This window comes from Alosa pseudoharengus, unplaced genomic scaffold, assembly GCF_046254945.1.
Source record: "Alosa pseudoharengus isolate Yale_2024_CS ecotype anadromous, Long Island Sound unplaced genomic scaffold, YU_APseudo_1.1 YU_APseudo_1.1_scf_11, whole genome shotgun sequence".
Taxonomy (NCBI): domain Eukaryota; kingdom Metazoa; phylum Chordata; class Actinopteri; order Clupeiformes; family Clupeidae; genus Alosa; species Alosa pseudoharengus.
In genome coordinates, this window is record NW_027468576.1 from 17,042,929 (window position 1) to 17,061,341 (window position 18,413).

Here is an 18,413-nt window from a genome sequence, read left to right on the forward strand (position 1 = left end):
CGAAAGAGAAGCATTTCCAGTTCAGCATCATCTGCCTCTGGCCTTCCGTACACCACCTCCCGTCACCATCTCACGAGTAGTTATTGCAGCAGAATGTTTTTTTTTTATTTTTATTTTTTAACTTCTTCCAAGCGAGGTCAGCTTATTTTTCGGGTGGAGAAAAAGAAGAGAGAAGAGAGAGAGAGAAGAAGAATGGAAAGAGCGACACTTGCGCATTTTCTACATGAGCGAGTTGAGTTCATCCCCCTCACATCCTTTTAGCCCTTTAAAATGACGTCTCCAGTCTCCACCCACGGGACCGCTCCCACCCCCCCCCCCCCCATCCACCCCTCCTCCTCTCAGACGCTTACTCCCTCCTTGCTCTTCCCCACAACCCACCCCCCCCCCCCCAGGTTGCCAAGTGCAGGTGTGCAGAGAGTAGTGGGGGGGGGGGGGGGTTGGTGGGATGGAGAGGACCCTGGAGGTGGGGGTGGGGCGAGGCAGCAGTCCCCTACGTCCAGTCCGCGCTACGCCGCAGCGTCCCGCGCCGCCCCGCCTCACAGGCCAGTGCTGAGCACCGTCGTGTGCGTCTCCAAGGGGTCCTCGATCCGAGTCTCTGGCGGGGGCTGGATATGGGGGGTCTGAGGTTGGATCCCCGTGTCCCTCTGGACGCGGGTCGGGTCCTGGTCCTGGGGTTGGGTCTGCACCTGCGTGTGGGGGGGGCCGAGCGCCGGGCACGTGTGGGCCTGGCGCAGCGCCTCGCGGATCTGCAGGTTGAGCTCCATGAGGCGGCCGCTGGCCTGCGACAGGTCCCGGCTGGGGCCCACCACCGCCAGGCAGCCCGTCTGGCCCAGCGTCTGGTGCCGGAAGTAGATGTGCAGCAGCGTCTGGACCGCGTCGTCCTTCTCGCTGCCAAAGATGTCGTTGGGCCACAGAGCCCTGAGGACAGGAACAGAAAGAGACAGAGAGAGGGATGGAGAGAGGAAGAGGGAGAGAGAAAGAGAGAGAGGGGGAGAGAGAGAGAAAGAAAAAAAGAGAGAAGAGGGAATGAGGGAGAAAGAGACAGAGAGAGGACGATGACTCATGATCCGACAGCAATTATAAACTCCAAATCCACTTTCATTCCAAGACCTTGAGACACTGACCAGTGTGGCCACACACTTTTGGGTCACTGATGTAGTCGCCAGCACACAAGGGCGACAGCAATAGACTTTGGATTTAATGTCTACTGAATCAAAGCCGTAATGTTAGTTGATTAACCATAAGTAGCTTTTTACTAATGGTCAGCAGTTATGGTGTGAAAGGTCTCACTTATGTATGCTATCCAGGGCTCTGCACCAAACCTAATGCTTTGTTGAGTTTGGGAGTAGGTGTGTGTGTGTTCGTTAGACTCACTTGAAGGCTTTGACATGTGTGTGTGGTATGTGTTCTGTGTGCGGTGTGTGGTCTGTGCGTGTGTGTGTGTGTGTGTGTGTGTGTGTGTGTGTGTGTGTGTGTGTGTGTGTGTGTGTGTGTGTGTATGTATGTATGTATGTATGTATGTATGTGTGTGTTAGTGAGACTCACCTGAAGGCTTTGACCTGCGTGTGGTCTGTGTGTGTGTGTGTGTGTGTGTGTGTTAGTGAGACTCACCTGAAGGCTTTGACCTGCGTGTGGTCTGTGTGTGTGTGTGTGTGTGTTAGTGAGACTCACCTGAAGGCTTTGACCTGTGTGAGGGCCTGGCTGAAGTGGCGTGCCCGCAGGCTCTCGATGAGCGCGTGGATGGCCGTCTCTGTGCTGCTGTGCACCGCCTCCCCCACGCCCACGCTCAACTCCTCCTGTCCGTCACGCGCCAACTCCGCCTCCTTCAGACAGCCCTCCAGCAGGGCCAGCTCGTCAGACATGTTGATCACCTGAGAGAGAGAAAGAGAGAGAGAGAGAGAGAGAGAGAGAGAGAGAGAGAGATAAAGAGAGTAAAAGAAAGAGAAGGGAGCACATCCAGGTCAGCATGCAGTAATACCCACACACACACACACACACAGCAATCATTTAAGTAAGAGCAGGCAGTTCAGCTACACACACACACACAGCAATAACTTCAGTAAGAGCAGGCAGTTCAGCTACACACATGCACACACTCCACATTTCCATAGGGCATGCCTGCAGCCTGGCACAGAGGCTGGCCCTGACCAGAGCGAATAAGGAAACTCAGTTAGCATTGATCAGTGATTAGCTGGAATAGCTGGTCCTGCCCCTAAATTCGAGAAATGACTGTCTTTGATTCAGTGCAGCCAATCCCATTAGACTCCCACTAACTGCGCAACCCGCCAAGCTACCCAAGAAAGATGGTGCGTGTGTGTGTGTGCGCATCTTGTGCAATGCTAACTAATCAAAGATGGGAAAAGACAGATACATGGTGCTGCATGTGGGAGTGTGTATGAACCACAAATCTAATTGGATTCCACTGTATCGGTGCATCTGCATGGAGATCAGGCTGATGGCAACCAGAGCGCGCTCCCAGTGATAACACCAGATACAAGATTACTTTTTTCCCCCCATTTCCTCTTTTCATGTGTTTGTGTCCCCCAAATGCAGAAAAAAAGAGCTCATCTTTTACCTGCGCTTGAGTGTTTATAGTGTGTCTGTGATCTAGTGTGTGTATGTGTACATGACTGACTGCGAATGAATCAATCAGTGAATGAATGTGGGTTTGTGAGTGTGTGTAAAGTGCATGCGTGATCGTGTGTGTGTGTGTGTGTGTGTGTGTGTGTGTGTGAGAGAGTATTTAGAAAGCATGCATGTGATGTGAGTTTGTAAAGTGTGTGTGATCTGGCTTGTGTGAGTGTTGCGTGCGTGTGTGTGTGCGTGTGTGTGTGTGTGTGTGTGTATGTGGGTGCGTGTGTGTGTATTGGCCTGCTCCATCAGAGGACCAGGGTGTAATTCAGACTGTCTGCCTGTCTCACTCGCTTCCCTTCGACAACCTGAAGCCCAATTAAACACTGAGTCACCTCCACTTCCCTCTGAGGAACTATCAAAGAGCGTGCATGAGTGTGTGTATGTGTAGTGTACATGTGCGTGTATGTGTGTGTGTGTGTGTGTATATGTGTGTATGTGTATGTAGGAGACATACAGGTAGACACACAAAGGATCAAAAATGCGCAAAAGCTGGTGTGTGTGTGTGTGTGTGTGTGTGTGTGTGTGTGTGTGTGTGTGTGTGTGTGTGTGCAGTGCTAGTGCTTGGTGCCTACCTCTGCCTCTCTCTTGATTGTGTCCACCCTGCTGATGAGCTTGCAGTAGGCCTGGAACAGCAGCAGGAGCTGGAAATGCAGCTTGTACAGCCGCCGGCAAAGCTCCAGCTCCTACAGACAGAGAGAAAGAAGGAGAGCGAGAAAGAGAGAAAAAAACAAAGAAAGAAAAAAGATAGAAAAAAGAAAGAAGAAATAGAAGGACCGTAGGAAAGCAGGAGAAACAAAAACATCAGATGTCAGCAGGGGTCCAGCCCACGTGGCACACACAGTTACATGACTGGATGGATGGATGGATGGATGCCAGGGTTAGCGACGGCGGTGAAGAGATGAAAGGGTTATAGAGGAGCAGGGTTTCACGCCGTGCCACGTCACCCGCCGGACTTCTTCCTGGCCAAACAGGCCCCCCCCCCCCCTAGAGACCCTAGACCACCCCTAACAACTCGCACCCCAAATGTCCCTGGACGGCCAGTCAACTTGAGCACAGGCATCTAGCTAGCATTCCACTGCGCCTAGCTGTGCTTGGCTGGACTCTGCCCCACGCGCAGCCACTGGGTGGGGAGCGGGATGCCGCACGGCTCAGTCGCCTCAGAGGAGAGAGCGAAAAGAACAGACAGGGTGGAGGGGATGGAGGGATGTGCATGCATGCAGGGATAGATAGATGGATAGATAGATGGATAGATAGATGGATGGATTGAGGGTGGGAACCCTAATGTAAAAACCGCCAGGACCACCATCATTCCTTAAGCCCGTATGTGTCCTAACCCTGACCATGGGCACACCACCTCCACTGTGTGAATGTTACGCAGGAGCAGAGGCTGCTGGGAAGTTTCAGTGATGAGAGAGGAAAAACCCAGTTAAGGCGGAGGCGGAGGTCAAAGAGCATGATTCGTATGTGATGCATGAGTGTTAATGACTGGGCAGGGGTTGCTTTGGTTCAGGTTAAGACTGGAGTGGTCAACCCTGCTCTTAGGGAGGCACCCTCCTAAAGAGATTGGGCGGAGTCCTACATTCCTGTATACAGCTCTTTAATTTCCCTTTGGAAGAGAGGTTAAAAAGGCCTCCCAAAAACGCTCGCACAAATCATTCTAGATACAACTATTCTGTAGCTCCTTGTGCTATCAATTAATCAGCAAAGAACCTCTGAAGAACCATTTTTGTCAGGACAGTGCTCTTAGTAGAACCACAGTTCTACCACAGAGCCCTAAGAAAGAGCTCCCCAATTACAAAAATGGTTCCACTGTGAACCTTTGAGGGCAATTCTAACACTCTAAATAAGAACATTAGAACAGTATTTTTTGTAAATAGTTTGAAGTAACACATTTAATTCTAGTCATGAACACAGCAAGTCATTAAGGATCAGTAGGAGCAATATGTGCTTGACAAGAGCAATTCAAGTTTGCAGGATGGTGGCTCACAAAGAGCAGGGATGGGTCCCCCCCCTTGGGAGGCCGTGGGCAGAGGGTGTGAAAGTTATGCGCTGCGATGGGTATGGATGGAGACGGCAGATCCGTGCGCGTGCATACTGCGTACTCAACAGGGCTGCGTGCATGATGGCTGGAGGACATGCACATACATACTAGCGCTCATGTGCACGCACAAATGCTACAACACAGATGATCAGGTAATGCCAAGGAGGTGAAGTGGGGTGGATGGATGGAATGTTGTCAGTCTGTTGCCTCGGCAACATGAATGTTAGGGGGGGGGGGGGGGGGTTGGGGAGATTCTAAAAACACAAGAGCCACTTACTGCTAATATTTCCATTTGCTAAGCAAGAGGGAGAGCAGGTCACAAACACATAAAAAGAACACAACACACACACACACAGAAAACACACACAGAAAAAAGGAGGAGAGAAGAGCAAGAATTAGCGAGCATATCACATTGCAGCACTGCAACCATGACACCATGATACACTGGCCTCAGAATGAGGGATAGAGAGAGAAAGAGAGAGAGAGAGAGAGGTAGAGAGAGAGAGGTAGAGAGAAAGAGAGAGAGCAAAAGCAAGAGAACAGTGATAACAGTATTCATCAGTTGATACTGTGTGACATCAGTGTGAGCATGCCCGAAACCCAGCCTGGTCGTGTCTGCGTGCAAGTGAGGCTCTGAGGAGTCATACTGATGGTTGAAGCAGATACCTGCATGTGTGTGTGTGTGTGTGTGTGTGTGTGTGTGTGTGTGTGTATATGTATACCCTTCAGCAGTTCTGCATGAGCTCTGACACCATTTCTAAGGTTATATTCAACATTTCAGAAACGCAAAAGTTCAAACACATTCCGGTCAGTTTCAAACCCATGCTTGGCCCAACAGTGAAAAAAAATTGGTTTTGAGAGAGGGAGAGAAAGAAAGAGAGAAAGAAAGAAAGAAAGAGAAAGAGAGAGAGAGATCGCCCAAATGGAACGTAAAACAGAGGAGTAGAGAGGAGAGGAGAGGAGGGGGATGAGCTGATACAGAGACAGGGGGAGGGAGGGGAGAGGTGGAATGGGAACGGAAACAAGAAAACGAGTACAGATGGCCTCAGTAACGGAAAGCCTGGAGGATATTGATAGTTTGTGTGTTTGAATTGCACACTGCACTGTTTGACATATGCGCACAAACAGACACAATTATACGCAGTGTGTGTGTGTGTGCAAGTGTCTATATGTGTGTACGTGTGAGTGTGTATAAGTGTGTATTTGTAAGTGGGCTTGTCTGTGTGTCACTGTGTGCGTGTGTGTGTGTGTGGCATCCTGGTGGCTGTGCTGATGACAGATTGACAGGATATGAATCTCAGAGGCTCATACATCATCAGCATACAGCTCCTCTGACAGGAGAGATAACAAGCCCGAGAGAGAGGGAGGGAGGGAGGGAGGGAGGGAGGGAGGAAGGGAGGGAAGAATAGATGAAGAAGACAAAGAGAGAAGAAAGAAATAAATGGATGGAGAGAGGAACAGGGCAAGGGAGCAAGCAAATAAGAAAAAGACAGAGATGAAAACGTCCAAAAGAAGAAGAAGAAGAAGAAAGGACTGAAAAAGAGTAACAGACTAACTGTGAAATGGGAAATACAGTGGTGATTGATCAGCAACGGTGTGTGTGTGTGTGTGTGTGTGTGTGTGTGTGTGTGTGTGTGTGTGCACACTCTGGCTGGGCTCTCGATGGGAAATAACCCCAGCTGACCTCTATAGATGGAAGGGGCAGAAGGACTGCGGGTAATAGCGGACCCCTCATCAACCACTAGACGCCCCTTGACCCCTGTGTGTGTAAATCCTGCTCCAGCAAAGGCAGGTAGAATCCATCTCACAGACGGCAGATTCCAGAAAAGATTTATGGCCGTCTCTAAGTGTGTGTATAGGAGATAGTGTGTGTGTGTCTGTGTGTATGTGTGTGTGCATGTTTGATTGTATGACAGTCTTGTTTTTACCGCCCTATAACATGTCTATGCCCTGTTGACTGTGCTGTGTGCAGTGATGTGGACCTTTGTGGTCTACAGCCTCACATGCACACAACCATGACGGCAAACGCTGCTTTCTCCACTTTTGCCATCTTCTCCACCACCACCTTTTCTCCATCGCAACTCTGAACTGATACTGACTGGCCTACTTCCCTCAGCCCCCACCATCTCTCTTACAGAAGGGCTATTCTGTCGGAACAGATTTAAGTATATACGTGTGTGTGTGTGTGTGTGTGTGTGTGTTCAGACAGGGAGAGCGAGAAAGAGGCAGCGGCGTGGTGTGTCAGGTGAGAAGGCTGTGTGTAGTTAGATGGACCTGGGTGGTATCCAGGTGACAGTAGCTAGAGCCAACCACACAATGCAGACTAAACAGGTAACAACTACACATTACATCAGCATTTGAATTTGTGTGTGTGTGTGTGTGTGTGTGTGTGTGGAGTCCTTACCTGAGCCTGTGTGTTGGGCCGATGGCTGCTGTCTTTATCACCAAAAGTCTTCCTGCAGTTGTCCAACCACTGAGTAGAGAGAAGGAGAGAGAGAGATTAGAGAGCAGTACTGCAGTAATGTATGTTCAAATACTGTATGTGTGTGTGTGTGTGTGTGTGTGTGTGTGTGTGTGTGTGTGTGTGTACACACAGTATGCATATGCAAGCACCTCGTGTGGTTGTGCGCCTGAGTGTGTTGGTGTGTGTGTGTGTGTGTGTGTGGGGGCGGGGGGGTGGTGGTGGTGGTGGGGCGGTTGAATTTAATAAGCGAGCCGTACTTAGCGAATTAAACAGCGCAGGCAGACCTGCAGCTGGAGTGAGAGAGAGACAGAAGAAGAGAGAACGAGAGAGAGAGAGAGAGAGAGAGAGAGAGAGAGACAGAAGAGAGAACGAGAAAGAGAGAGAGAGAGAGAGAGAGAGAGCAAGCATCCTCTAGGGCATCCTCTACCAGACCTGCTGCCTCATCCACTAACAGTCTCCAGAACACCCCAACCCCCACAACCCCCACTCAGTCCAGCACTATCTCTCCCCTCCCCACCCTCTTCTGGCCTAACTGATTTAGGGGAGCTATGGGTGGGTGAGGGTATTTTTATCTGCGTGTCTGTGCGCAAGTGTGTGTGTGTGTGTGCGTGTGTGTGTGTGTGGATACTGATGATGCCAACGCTACGTAAGCAGGCCGGGGCCAAATTCACTCTAGAGCTTTAATATAATCCAGTGTAGGCCTGTGATGACGACGATGATGACGATGACGATGTTACTCGCCCTGTTTATCTGCACGCGGCGGACTCGGCAGTCTCTGTGTGCGGAGGGAAAGGTCATTTACAGACGCTCCTTCTCAATTTCCCCCACACAGGAAGCACGAGGCTATTTAGAGATGGCCCCTGCCACAGCTAAGGTATTTATCAACATTACAAAAATTAGTCTTACGAGGTAAGTGATCTAATAGATCTGCCATTTTCCATTGATGAACAGGGTTAGTGTGTGTGTCTGTGTCTCTGTGTGTGTGTGTGTGTGTGTGTGTGTGTCTCTGTGTGTGTGTCTCTGTGTGTGTGTGTGTGTGTGTGTGTGTGAAGGGGGGGTGGGTCACCTGCTGGGCGGCATCTCTCTTGCCATTGTAGGTGTCCAGGTGCTCCTGTAACTCCAGCACACTGAACTTGAGTGTCTCCAGCAGACCACACGAGACCAACTGCAACACACACACACACACACACACACACACACACACACACACATATACCATACACACACACACACACACACACACACACACACATATACCATACACACATTAATAATTATGATCCAAGCAAGTAAAAGGCAAACAAAACAATAACATATATAATAATATACTGTATAATAAACATAGTATATTATTACACATGCACATACAAGCTTATACTATGAACACAGATTTTGCACGTCAGTACCTGTACATGAGATGTACACACACAAACACACGATCGGATGACTACTATTTATGCAAACAATCACTGTCATTGTCTTATAAAGTTACTGTTTTTCCCTCTGTAAAGCACTTTGTGCTCAATGCTTGAAAAGTGCTACATAAATAAATGTGTTATGATAATAATTATAATAATTATTATGATTATTATTGTGTATAATTAAATATAATTGTATTATTGTGTATAAATGTGTTATAATAATAACAATAATAATTATTATTGTTTTAACTTTTATTATACAGTTACTTTTGCACCATGTGTGACAGCTTTTGATCCGCATGTGATGGAAAAAAAGCGTCTGCTAAATTAATAAATGCAAATTTAAATAAATGGAAAGTAAATAAACGGAATGTAAATAATGCCGTCTTAAGTGTGTGCTGTTGATCTGTGTTTGTCCACTCCTGTGCTGGACTGTACTCACCGTCTCTGCATCCAGCAGCACAGTAGGGCACTGGGAGCAGGAGGTCATGACCTCCAGGGAGCTGAGGAACTGGTTGCCCATTCGCTGGAGCCTCTCCCCCAGGAAGTGCACAGAAGAATGGGTAATGGAGTCAAACTTTCTTTGGATGCTCTGCAATAAAAAAAACAATGACAGCCCATGATGTCAACACCCATAAACCAAATAAAATAATCAATTTATGCCAAGTGTGGCCTTTTATTGCTTTTCTGTTACTAACTCATTTCAGACCAGTACCAGTGAAAATGGAGTAAAGACAGAGCAAAGCCTGTAACTATGCTGTTTCCCATAAACAAACATTACATTTACATACAAATTCAATGTGTCATATAATGCCTTAAGGTCATAAAGACATTCCGTAATTGTCTGTTTATTCTGACCATCTGTAAAAAAAATTTTATATGAGAGTACACACCTGAAAGAGTCTGGAGAACACGTGGAAAGTGTAGACGGCAGAGGACCCATCTGTGTCCGACAACATCTGGTTGACATGGCAACGCCAGGCGTCCTCCTCGTCGTCGTAGGCTACGGGCTGGAAGGCGGCCAGGATTGCTGAGAGAAAGGGCGACGGAGGCGGGGAGGCCTGGGTCTCCTGAAAGCCCTCTGTGTCAGCCTCATCTTGACTGCAGTACGAAACACACACACACACAGAGGTCACATGTCAGCTACGTACACACAAACACACCCACACGTGTATATACACACACTCAGGAACTTGAGCTGAAAGCACATGGATCAGCAAGCTTCCTCCTGCACCGTCCCTGTCCCTCTCTCTCTCTCTCTCTCCCTCCCTTTCTCTCTCTCTTTCACTGCAGATATTCTCTGCTGCAGTGCCCGAGCTGCAAGATCCGCTGCAGAGGCACGGGACGTTAAAAAAAGCACACGGCTGCTCCCCATCTCGCTCCCTCCACGCACACGCACACACACGCACACACACACACACACACACACAACGCACGCGCACACACACGCACACGCGCGGATGTGTACTCACAGGCCTGTGGGGCCGAAGAACTTGATGAAGCACACGGAGTACAAGAATCGAAAGCCTGCGCTGCTCAGGGGCTTGGAAGCCACGGTCTTCGTCTTCACCTTCATTTTTTCACTCCTCTCTCCGCTGCATTCCCTGTCCCTCTCTTTTTCCCCCTCACTCCCTCGCTCAGACTTCCCCTCTCTCTCTCTCTCTCTCTCTCTCCCCCTCCTCCCTCGCTCTCTCTGTGATGTGTTGTGCCCCTGCTGTGCTAGCCCGCTGCGCTAGTGCCCCAAATGCTAGCGCTGCTACTGCTGCCACGGCTGCTGTCTATCTGCACAGAGGATCTCAACCACGCAGCTCTGCCAAGGCCCCAACTACCCCCAGCGCAGCTTCCCTCCCACACACACACACTTTCCCTGAACCCCTCTCAAACTCACTCCTCTTTCTCCCTCTCTCTCTCTCACACTCACACACACTTCCATTAACTAAAGGACTTCTGTTTTCAGAGGGAGAATCAATTGGAAAGCAGCCATCTCAACCAGCAAATCAATCACGCACCGGCCCTCTCTGCTCCAAAATTAACGGCCCCTGTCAAGTGTGTATGAGAATGTGTGTGTGTGTGTGTGTGAGTGTGAGATAAGTGTATGTTTTTACCTAAAAAAGAAAAGAAAAAGGTGGGCATTATCTGTGAATAAGGGTTATATACTGTAATAAAACAGAAGACCATTTAAGACCTGGGTGGGTGTGTGAGTGTGAGTGTGAGTGTGTGTGTGTGTGTGTGTGTGTGTGTGTGTGTGTGTGTGTGTGTGTGTGTGTGTGTGTGTGTGTGTGTGTGTGTGTGAGAGTGTGTGTGTGTGTGTACCCTTTTCAGCCAGTCTTAATTAAATGAGTGCCAATGTCCTTTCTCCAGTGCTGGCCCACCTTCAGCTGGAAGTCTGGCCACTGAGAGGAGGAGCTGAAGCTGGCCCACCTTCAAACAGGCGTCCTGGTGGCTAGGCCTCCCCTGCCACCCTCTACCCCTCTGGCAGAGCCGCAGACAGAGCCAAGGGGGGGGGCCTGAGCCAGCTATGAGCTCACCCATCACTGCCCACACTCGCCACCCTACCCATCCATCCACCCCTCCACCCATCGTGTCCTCTCCTCCAGCCCCTTGTCACAGCCCTGGGACGCAAGTTCTTAAAAACCGCCTGCCTAATACCTGCCGTGAGAAGTTTCTGAGGCAAGACAAATTTTCCCGAGAGCTTTCTCCGATGGAGAAAGTGTCTTGGCGTGAGGACACAGACGAGGTATTCAATGTTCATCTAAAACAACCAACGCACTTAATCACACGCACACACACACACAACCCTTACGGATTCTACAACTCCCCTGGTGCCACTGAAGTGTTGAACACAGCATGCTAATAAACCTGCTAATAAATCACCCACAATAAGACCAAGAGAGAGCCTTGACTATGAACCAGTCCACAGCTACTTAACCCTCAATTCTTACAGGCGTGACACAGATAAATGACTCAATTCACTTCGACACATGTGCACTACAAACCTATCAGACACCCTCCACTTATTATGTTAATGTTTCAAATAAAAAACAGTGGTGTATTGGCACTGATACCGCAGTCACGTCTTTGAGCAGAGCTGAGTTTTACTTTTTTAAAGAGAACATTAAAATCATACTCTGCCAAAAGCTACTGTACATTATCACATTTCCGGGTGGCTGGATTTTTGGGCACATACTTATGGGCATATGTCTTCCCTGATTACCAACATTAGCATGCAACTGCAATAAAATAGAAGGCAGCATCAATTGTGCACCAGAGTAGCTACGCAAGCAGGATCAATGGCTGGACCAGTAGGCAGGAAATCACTGTTAATTTGATTTGAGCAGAACTCCCCGCTTTCCAAACGTTCTCTTGACCGCTTGACTCGGTCGTCATGTGACGGAGTTGGACAGAGCATCGTCGTCATGGTTGCCCTGCTTACCTGGACATGCTGGAGAAGTCGGCCTCCTCCTCCTCGCAGCGCTCGTCCAGCTCCTTCAGTGCCATCGTTACGTCGTCCTCGCACACCGACCCCGCCGGGCTGTCGGCTAGCGAGCCCAGGTTGGCGGGCAGCAGCTCCGGCGGCGGCGGCAGGGACGCGGCTACCGGGACGGGCGGCGCTGGCAGGGGCACGATGGGCATGGGCAGAGAGGTGGGCCCCCCGCCCTCGTCCTCCTCCACCTCACAGAGGGACCCCGGCGGGCTGTCGATGGCCGGCGGGGGAGGGGGGGCCGGGTCCAGCTCGTCGTGGGGGTCCTGGGAGTCGGGCAGGGACGAGTCGCAGCAGAGCTCAGTCACGTCGGAGGGCAGCGGCGGCACGCTCCCGAAGCCTGTGTCCTCGCTCACACTGCTGCTCAGCTCGTCGGCCGCAGTCACACTCACCGCATCCTGCACACACACAAACACATACACACACAAATAGACAAGGGGACACAGATTCAAAACAGTGTCAGATTTTCTATACATGTGTTCAGCCCTGCAGTAATAGGCAAATACAGTAGGCATGTGAATAATGCATCCAGAATCACATTAATTTAATACAAAACACATGTAGTCAAGCACGCACTTCATTTAATTTTTTATGACGTTTCTTTTTTCATATGTCCATAACTGCCCCTAATGCTTACATAGCAGATTCTTGAACATTCCACCCAAGATGTATGGACACTAACGGAGAAACATACACGGGTGGATTGACCACTCCTGATCATAACGCTGGGCCTTAATATCACAGAGGGACCATTAAAACATCACAATTCATGAGATGGATATGCCATTCCAAAGATTGTGTTTCTGTTGGGAAATGTGCGAATCAATAAATGGGGGGCTTTGAATCAATCTGTGGGCTTGGTGTGCTTGAGACCTCCAGTGGTCACCTGTGGGCTAATAAAACCATGACATCGCCAGGATCTGACACGGGGTGAGAAAAGCCTGTTAGAGGAGAGAGAGGGGAAAAAAAAGAGATTTGTGGCTACTGGCGTGGCTGGCTTCGCTGGGAGGTGTGTTGTAAACCAAACCAGTTAAGACGACTGCACCATATAGCTGGTGTGAAACGTAGCCAATTAAACCCACTTCACTTGTACCACGCGTGTCTATCAATCACTCAATGGATCCATTCATCGGTCCAATTCGAGACGAGGGCCACATCTTGAATGACATTACAGCCACGTTTCTTAATTGAAGAGCGTGGCGTGACTCACTAAGAAGCAGTGTTTCAGAGAGACCGCTGCAGCCAGCCATAAAACAGAGATTTATTTCACAAAAAACGGTGAGGGGACAGTAAAGCAATGACGCTTGTATCAGAGACGTCAGGACAGCAATAAACTACGGACCCCTCCAAACCCCTCCCCCCAAGGCTTCCAGTGCCAGGTTTCCGGAACACCGTGGTCTCATCCCCCCTCCCTCCCTCCCTAAATGTTTCATTTAAGCTTTCCGAAGGGGTTGGGGGGGGGGGGGTATGCTAAGCACACACTATACTGATGAGGGGGTGAGAGCAGAAGAGAAATAAGATGAGTGGAGAGAAACAGAAGGAGGGGGGGGAGAGAGAAAGAAAGAAAGAGACAGAGAGAGAGAGAGAGAGGATACAGAGGGAGGGTGGAGAGAAAGAGAGAGAGAGAAAGAAAGAAAATAAGAGAGAGGAGGGGCAGGGAAAGGGAGAGAAATGAGATGAGTGGAGAGAAACAGAGTGGGAGGAGAGAGAGGGAGAAAGAAAAAGGAGGATGGGGGGGGGCAGAGAGAAAGTCTAATTGAAAACCCTCGTGTTGTCTTGTTCTCCTCCTCCTCCCCACCATCCCTCTCTCTTTACCTTATTTAAGAGTCTAATGCATTAACAGGAGGCAGGGCTGTGGCGGATGGCCAAAGCGCCGCACAGTATTACGGAAAGCTTTTAGGGGGTGCGTGGTGTGGCGCGGCACTGCACGGCAGCCGGGTGGGGTGGGGGGGGGTGGATGACTAAGAGTATTGATGGTTTTATCTCGGGGCTTCATTACGCTAAGAGCCGAGGATGATGGAGGAGATGTCCTTGGGCTGATCTTCAAGATACGACACAGTGGCGTCGGCGGAGCCAGTCCCAGTGCTACCGAGCTGGGTTGGAAGAGGCTCGGGCGAATACCTCAGAGTCAAGCTTTCATTCATAGACATCTGAACACGCGGAAGGGAGGGGAGGGAGGGTGACAAGGGGTGTGGGAGGGGATTCTCAATATGAATGGTGCCCAGGAACACCACTGACGCAACTGCCAACCGGAAATAATAACCTTTTCATTCCTGTGTATTTTTCCATTCCTGTGTATTTTTCATTCCTGTGTATTTTGAACGTGTTTCATTGGGCTAAAAGCTCAAAATATCAACCAACTGAATTAATGAGGCCTTGTTTAATAACATCACATTTGTCCAGTTGATTGTTTTCTTCCAACATGATCTGCTAAACCTGTATGATGGGAAGTTGGGAACCAAAACATTAAATGGTGAACACAGATGTCTGCAATATGAGTTACCACAGCTAAACAGTGACATTTTAGTGGTGTTAAAACGCTGAGCATTGCAGGTTAGTATGTTAATATTTAGCCATTTTGACTAATGATTAGTCTAGTCTCTTCTAAAATCAGTAATTTTGGGTCAAGAGTGCTTCTTGCTACACTTGACAACTTCCAGCGTATACTCACAGAAGTGTTGGCTGGTCCATGGATGAGAATAGAAGCTCTCCACGAGTTAAACTGATTCCTAGACTTTTAAGGCCCAGGCTGGTTTGTTCAAGCACAGCAGGCCTGAGGTGTTTTGTCGATTGCGACGACAATCTCTGCCCCAAAAATCACACAACAAGCAACCAAGCAAGCCCTACCAGCTGAATACCCCAGCAAAGCCCAGAAAAGCAAGCTAGACAGAGAATAAGAGGATAAGAGATTGACAGTCTAACAAAAACAAAGAACCCAACTAACATCATCAAGCCACAAAAGACAAGAAGAGAAGGTGTCCCACAAGGTCCGATACCCGGGCCACTTTCATTTGGAACTTTTCCCCTCCAGCCTTAATAGTAATGCATGAGGTAACTCCGAAAGAGTAAGCCCTCTATTACACTCAGGAGGAGAACAAGCCCAGGGAAGAGAGAGAGCATTGCGAGAAGGCATAGCAAGGTGTCGAGAGAAAGCTAGAAAGCACCCGTGCACCACAGTTTATATTGATTCCCGATTGATCCCACCTCAGGCGGCTGGCTGCTATTGCTGTCGGAGTGGGTGGTCTCAGGGGCTGGACTGTCGGGGCGGGGCAAAGGTGGTGTGGGCGTGGCCTCTTCTGTCAGAACACTGCTGGAGGACTCCTGGGACTGCTGCAGCGAGTCGACGTGATTGGATGTGGCATCGTCTGTTGCAGAGTCACTATTAAGCTGTGGGGAAGGAAAGACCAAGGGGTTTTTGACCATGGAAATTGTGATCGTCCAAAAAGTCCAAGACTGACATAGCGAAGCTTGAATGAGACAAAGTGAAACAGATGATAGTGTTTTGATTTGATCTGAGAGTTTTAGATTACATGCTGTATAAGTTGGACAATTACAGGGTTACTGGCTAAAGTATCTTAGTTTAAATGTTATCTGGCAAATTACTTCAAGAGCAAATGTCACAACAGTTCTTCAGAGTATATATTTTTTTCATTCCACATTCTCTTCTCTCAACAAGGCAACATGCCACATGCTAAAAAGACTTCAGTACAGCACAGTCTCTTGCCGTTTAAGATTCACAGCAGTTAAAGAACACACTTCAGTCCTGCTCACGCAGTGCACTACCAAGCAGAGGAACAAAGGAGAAAGAAAGAGGAAAAGGTGGTGTAGGAGGAAGTGGAGGATGAGGAGCAGGAGTGTCATTCCAAGGCGGCGTTTGGCCCATCAGCGTGCCTGCGGGTCTAACACTGATGGCCTGCTCTGCTGCTGGCACTTGGTAGCAAAGGCAGGAAAGAGTTAGAGGAGCTAGAGGAGATTCCACATGACAGCAGGGCATGCTGGAGGAAAGTCATGCTCGAAGCCCCAATTCCGGTAGCTTCTCGGTACAATCAGGGGGTCGAACCGGGTCATGCTATTAGGTGAATCATCCCTTTACTATGACACTTCTATTGGCAGAGTTTCTTAAAGTATTAGTCAGGACGTGAGAGATTGATGTTTATTATATTATATAAAAAGAGGAGAGGTCCAAGAGTCCCAAAGTCCCAAAGCACAGGAAACTACTTACCAGCCGAAGAAAGAAACAAAGGGGAAAAAATAATAATAAAAAAACGAGAGCATTTGAGAGGATTGGGGTGAGAGGCAGAGAGGAGAGTCACCAAAGGCCACTCTGAAGAGCCGGAGCCTCAGCTTGCTGGCAGAGGCCGCAGGGGAAGGGAGGAGGGCGTGGGGTGGTAGCTAGGGCTGAGGCTGGGGGTGAAGAGGCGTGCCAGTTACCAGCGGAAGCAAGCGTCTAGGCTGCGCCTGCATGGGGGATGGGAGGGTGAGGAGGTTTGGGTGGGGCACAGCGGCAGTGGCTTCAGCCCAGCCTGTCCCAGCTCAGCTCAGCTCAGCTCAGCAACACATTCACACACCATGCCTGCACCCCCGCAGAGAGCCAGGGGTTGGGATAGGTGGGGGGGTAAGGGGATTTGGTTGGCTTTTTGGGGGTTGGGGAGAGGGCCAAGGGGGCGGAACTTACGAGGTTGGATCGGTTGAGAATCTGGCTAGCACTCAGTACCTCCTCCTCGGACGACTCGTCCGTGTCCTCCTGGTTGGTGAGGTTGAGGCTGGGCGTGCTGCCCGTGTACTGGCACTCTTGCAGCGAAGGTGTGTCGCCCTTGTCCATGCTGTCCAGCGAACGACGCCGCACACCCCAGTTGAAGTTGTCCATGCTCTCCCCCTACAGGGACACACAGGAAACACAGTTAGCATACACCGATACACCGAGAAGAAGAAATGACCCCAAAACAAAGTGTTAGGGCTGCACAATTAATCGAATTTTAATCATTGATTTTGGCTTCCCACGATCAAATTTGCGTGATCGAGCGATATTTCAAATGCGTGCTCTACCCATAGAACCAACCTGGCAACCCATAGAACGCTCCGCTACAAAACAAATCAAGCGCTCCTTAAACCTGTCTGACCATGTGCCTGCATGCAGCCTACCAATGACAGCTGTTCCCTGCACTGCTCAGCCTGATGCACTGTGGACTAGTGACATTATGTTAACTATTAGTAGGCTAGTTAGACTATACAATAAACGGCGATCAAAAATCAAATGTGTGGCACAGCAGAAGGCCGAGAGCTTGTCCCTCGAAGCGGATCATCCATTGTTCGAAAATATTTCGGATTTCAGGCAAGTTAAGTTAACCAAAAATATAAGCAAAACAGGGCTCTCAACTCATACCGTGAAACACATCACATGACGTAAACCACACATGCCTTTTTTATCACGTTAACGTTTAGTCCTTGTTTGCTTCCTCCGATAGCCTATACTGTAATAAGAGTTGAGCTAACGACGAGATCCGTGAATTTCATTCATGTATTTTATAAGCTACATGTGCAACCTACAATGCATATGCGTTTCAAGACACAGCCTACTCAAAACGAGTGAACAATAATGAAAATGTAGCCTACACGTCAGTGTTTTACATATCAACGGATGACTAAACCAGGGGTGTCCAAACTGCGGCCAGCCATGCACTTTAATCCGGCCCGCCGAGCATTTATTAGTTTATCATAGGCCGCTCGATATTTTTTTCCAGCGATAGACGACGTTGTGGTTAACTTTAGGCTACTGCAAACTGCTTTACACTCTTCTTAGAGAACGTTTACAATGTCAATGTCAAAACAGCTTGTCACATCGAGATACATAGTATCTCCATTGCAGCAGATCTAACTACGTTATGCTAGTCCATTTAATTGGGGACGCATTTGAGCGTGGGAGAGAGGGCGATGGCAACAGTAGTTCCCACTACTGACCATTTATACACTGTGAGAGGGCACAGCCATAGGCACAACACTAGCCACAGGCTATATTTGAGTGGAGCTGGCAAAGAGTCTTAAAGTGACAGTGCACCATTTATAAATGAATTAAACAGCATCAAATTAACAGTATTTCTTAAGAAATTAATTTTCTACAACAACCAATTTTCAAAACCCAATGTGGCCCTTCAGTCAAAAAGTTTGGACACCCCTGGACTAACGATTACAGTAAACTCATGAACACGAAGCAGAGCTTAAGTGGCTAATGGGGAGCGTTGGGAGGATTCCCGGTGGGCGTTTTCCCAAATATTAACAAAGTAGCACGCACAAAACATTTGTTTGGAAGTTGTTTGGAAGTTTGGAAGTCGCAGTCAAATCTATATTTGCAGTAATTTAGGGGAGTAAATGTGA

At 48.9% G+C, this 18,413-nt stretch overlaps 1 protein-coding gene across 11 annotated transcripts in view; it reads right to left on the bottom strand.

The window, feature by feature from the left end:
- Positions 1-435: 435 nt before the first annotated feature.
- fryl (furry homolog, like) overlaps positions 436-18,413 on the bottom strand; it is a 109,073-nt gene continuing 91,095 nt past the window's right edge. For 7 of the 11 annotated variants that reach the window (XM_076278175.1, XM_076278170.1, XM_076278168.1 and 4 more), the window contains 11 exons: positions 16,717-16,917; positions 15,246-15,428; positions 11,994-12,439; positions 9,454-9,661; positions 9,003-9,152; positions 8,206-8,304; positions 7,080-7,148; positions 4,953-4,970; positions 3,207-3,317; positions 1,672-1,871; positions 436-918 (listed from right to left, as the gene is read on the bottom strand). In XM_076278175.1, coding sequence (XP_076134290.1) covers positions 537-918; positions 1,672-1,871; positions 3,207-3,317; positions 4,953-4,970; positions 7,080-7,148; positions 8,206-8,304; positions 9,003-9,152; positions 9,454-9,661; positions 11,994-12,439; positions 15,246-15,428; positions 16,717-16,917 — 2,067 coding nt within the window. In that variant the 3' untranslated portion in view covers positions 436-536. The remainder of the gene's footprint in view (positions 919-1,671; positions 1,872-3,206; positions 3,318-4,952; positions 4,971-7,079; positions 7,149-8,205; positions 8,305-9,002; positions 9,153-9,453; positions 9,662-11,993; positions 12,440-15,245; positions 15,429-16,716; positions 16,918-18,413) is intronic. The other 4 variants (XM_076278177.1, XM_076278172.1, XM_076278169.1 and 1 more) reach the window with 2 other exon arrangements.